Source organism: Sinocyclocheilus grahami, unplaced genomic scaffold (genome assembly GCF_001515645.1).
Source record: "Sinocyclocheilus grahami isolate Dianchi unplaced genomic scaffold, SAMN03320097.WGS_v1.1 scaffold2360.1, whole genome shotgun sequence".
Taxonomy (NCBI): domain Eukaryota; kingdom Metazoa; phylum Chordata; class Actinopteri; order Cypriniformes; family Cyprinidae; genus Sinocyclocheilus; species Sinocyclocheilus grahami.
The window spans coordinates 75,456-79,333 of record NW_015507539.1 but is presented as its reverse complement, the minus strand read 5'-3'; the positions used below and the strand labels follow the sequence as shown (position 1 = coordinate 79,333).

At 43.3% G+C, this 3,878-nt stretch overlaps 1 protein-coding gene across 1 annotated transcript in view; it reads left to right on the top strand.

Annotated features, from left to right (window-relative positions):
* The first annotated feature begins 2,554 nt into the window (after nt 1-2,554).
* Nucleotides 2,555-3,878, top strand: part of LOC107574852 (biogenesis of ribosomes BRX1) — a 6,229-nt gene continuing 4,905 nt past the window's right edge. The window contains exon 1 of the mRNA XM_016261284.1: nt 2,555-2,831. Coding sequence (XP_016116770.1) covers nt 2,610-2,831 — 222 coding nt within the window. The 5' untranslated portion in view covers nt 2,555-2,609. The remainder of the gene's footprint in view (nt 2,832-3,878) is intronic.

Sequence of the window (3,878 nt, the reverse complement as noted above, 5' to 3'; positions counted from 1 at the left end):
CTTGTCTGGAATCCAGACCTGCTCCACACTAGTACCGTAATACATGCGGTATGTGGGCCAAGCAAAAGCTGGTTGTGTGGGCCAGAGAAACATTGCTATGTGGGAACTTGTCGATATTGATATAGGATTGATATAGGATTTAGAAAGTAATTAGTAATAAGTAATTAAATGCTTTTTGGAGAGAGTAATCTAATTACACTGATACGCCTTGGTGTCTTTTTAATAAGTAGCCCTGTCTTATCATTTAATTGCTTGCTATGAGTGCCTGGATGTGGATTTTTGTTTAGTTTTTTGCAGTGGGATCCACTTTCTGTTTTTAATCTAATTACACTGTTGAAGATGTAATTAGTAACTAATTAATGACCTTTTCAGAGTAACTTACCCAGCACTGGTGATGGAAGATCGGATCATTTTACCGACTCGGATCTTTGAGTCTCGTTCATTGAAATGAACAAATCTTTTTTCAGGTCATTTCAGCAGAATAGAATTAAAATGTTGCATGTTAATAGCCAAATTCCATTGACACATCTACTGGTGCGACATTTCAGATCAGACTGTTAAACTATTAATGCCAGAGTATGAGAAACAGAAACGATGAATTCTTTATTTTAGATGATGCAGTCTGTTATATTCCTCTCCTCCCGATCCGTCTCGTTCCTTCGTTTAAACTACGCTACGCAGGCTGTATGCTGTTATTATACAGTATGTAGGTATCTTTGCTTTATCAGTGATTTTCCCTCTTCATACAGATAAAGTTTAAAGGCTCTTTATTACCACATTATGTTAAACATCATGACAGAAATGTACAAATGTATAAATTGTGAGAAATAAAAAAGCTACAATTTGAGACCAGAAAAGCATCACATAACCGTAAACTGAGTTAAGTTATATCTGTATCCAACACTGCTGTCATGTCACGTGATGAAAGAACGAACGACTCGGACTCGAGAAGTGAACTAATCATTTGTGTTTGCTGGAAAGAACCAGTAGGATGTTGCGCATGCGCGGTCAACACGACATGAAGAGTCCCTCACTGTTGTACATTAACGCGGCGACGCAGACAAATGTTCCCCTGCTCCAGCGTCTGCAGGATCTCCAGTGAAGGGATCATTCTGTCCCAGTCCAGTCTGCATGCTCCGGGACGGATGTAGTCCACGATTCCTTCAGCTGTATATCTGCAAGCACACAACCAGCCAGCAGCTCATAAACTTACTCACGGTCTTAAGACTGCCTTAAGAACTAACTAGCAGTTACCAAGTCTTAGGCTGATGTGTGTGTGTGTGTGTGTGTGTGTGTGTGAGTGAGTGTGTATGTGAGAGAGTGTGTGTGTGTGTGTGTCAGAGTGTGAGTGTGTGTGTCAGAGTGTGAGTGTGAGAGAGAGAGTGTGTGTGTGTGAGTGTGTGTGTGAGAGAGAGTGTGTGAGAGAGAGAGTGTGTGTGTGTGTGTGTGTGTGTGTGAGTGAGTGAGTGTGTATGTGTGTGTGTGTGTGTGTGTGTGTGTGTGAATGAGTGTGTATGTGAGAGAGTGTGTGTGTGTGTGTCAGAGTGTGAGTGTGTGTGTCAGAGAGTGAGTGTGAGAGAGAGAGTGTGTGTGTGTGAGTGTGTGTGTGAGAGAGAGTGTGTGAGAGAGAGAGTGTGTGTGTGTGTGTGTGTGTGTGTGAGTGAGTGAGTGTGTATGTGTGTGTGTGTGTGTGTGTGTGTGTGAGACAGTGGATCAGTGGAGTAAAGCGAACTTCAAATCATGTGGTAGTTTATACTGTAGAAATGATAGCAATACTCTTGGCATATTGCAGAGAGTAGAGGAACACAAACCTGAGAATGTTTTAATTTGTTCTGACTCAGTTTCAAGAGTTTGAGATCCTTTAAATCGAATCACCAAGACATTCTCTTTAGTATCCTACAAATACATTCAAGAATTGTTCAAAATGATACATCAGTCAGTTGTATATGGGTCCCTGCACACACAGGAATAAAGAGCAATGAAGAAGTGGATAAATGAGCCAAACAAGCTTTACAGAGAGAAGCGATAGAGATTAAGGTTTAAATCTGGAGTAAAGTGACTGAAGAATGGCAAGTTAAGTGGAATAATGGGGAAAAGGGTAGATTCTGTACAGTTTAATAAACAAAGTAAATCAAAATATAAAGTGTGTAGGTAAATTAAGGAAAGAAGAGGTTATCTATAACAGAATATTGTTAGTGCACTCACATTTAAACAGCACACTTTAAATATCAGGGGAACATCCAGAGGGGTTATGTGAGCAATGTTATGTTGAAGAAACAATACCTCGTGTGTTTCTGGAATATAGAGAGTACGAACAAGAGAGAGGAAACATGATAGAAGAAACAAGGAAAAATGGAATTCAAGAATTAAATTGTAAGGTTTTAATAAGATGGTCAAGTGAAATAAATAAATAGTAAAGTCTTCTCTGATTTTATTAGAGAGACGGGACTGATAAACAGAATATAAAACTCTGTTCCAGACTCCGCAGCAAGTGTGAAACCCCTTCATCATCACCATCTTCATCAGCATCCTCGTTCATTTCTTCTGTGTGTCTTCATTAAACCGACAGACCATTGTGTCACACCGCTACAGTGTATCACGCTTGTTTGATGAGTGCGTTTCCGCTTCCGGTGACGTCTGAGAGAAAGATGGCGGCGCGGGGAGGAAAACGTGCAGCGGAGCGAACGGCACAAAAGAAGACGAAACGAGCGAAATTAACCGGGAATAAAACTCCACAAACCGAGAGAAAACAGAAGACCGTGACGTTTACCCCGGAGAATGAAGAAGAAGCGAATAAAAACATCATCAGCGTCCCGCCGCCCGTCAGCACGGTAACACACACCCCTACACCAGAGACCGCACAGAATATCCACACGTGTGTGTAAAACTACACAGAATATACACACACACTCGCGTTAAACTACACGGAATATACACACACGCTCGCGTCAAACTACACGGAATATACACACACTCGCATTAAACTACACGGAATATACACACACGCTCGCGTTAAACTACACGGAATATACGCACACGCTCGCGTTAAACTACACGGAATATCCGCACACGCTCGCGTCAAACTACACGGAATATCCGCACACGCTCGCGTCAAACTACACAGAATGTACTCACACGCTCGCGTCAAACTACACGGAATATACACACACGCTCGCGTCAAACTACACGGAATATACGCCCGCGCGCGGCGAACAACACGGAATATACGCACACGCTCGCGTCAAACTACACGGAATATCCACACACGCTCGCGTCAAACTACACGGAATGTACTCACACGCTCGCGTCAAACTACACGGAATGTACGCACACGCTCGCGTCAAACTACACGGAATATACGCGCACGCTCGCGTCAAAGTACACGGAATATCCGCACACGCTCGCGTCAAACTACACGGAATGTACTCGCACGCTCGCGTCAAACTACACGGAATATACACACATGCTCGCGTTAAACTACACGGAATATACACACACGCTCGCGTTAAACTACACGGAATGTTGACCGCTCGCGTTAAACTACACGGAATATACACACACGCTCGCGTTAAACTACACGGAATATACGCGCACGCTCGCGTTAAACTACACGGAATATACACGCACGCTCGCGTTAAACTACACGGAATATACACCGCTCGCGTCAAACTACACGGAATATACACACACGCTCGTGTTAAACTACACGGAATATACACACACGCTCGCGTTAAACTACATGGAATATATGCGCACGCGCGCGTCAAACTACACGGAATATACGCGCACGCTCGCGTCAAACTACACGGAATATACGCACACGCTCGCGTCAAACTACACGGAATATACGCACACGCTCGCGTCAAACTACACGGAAT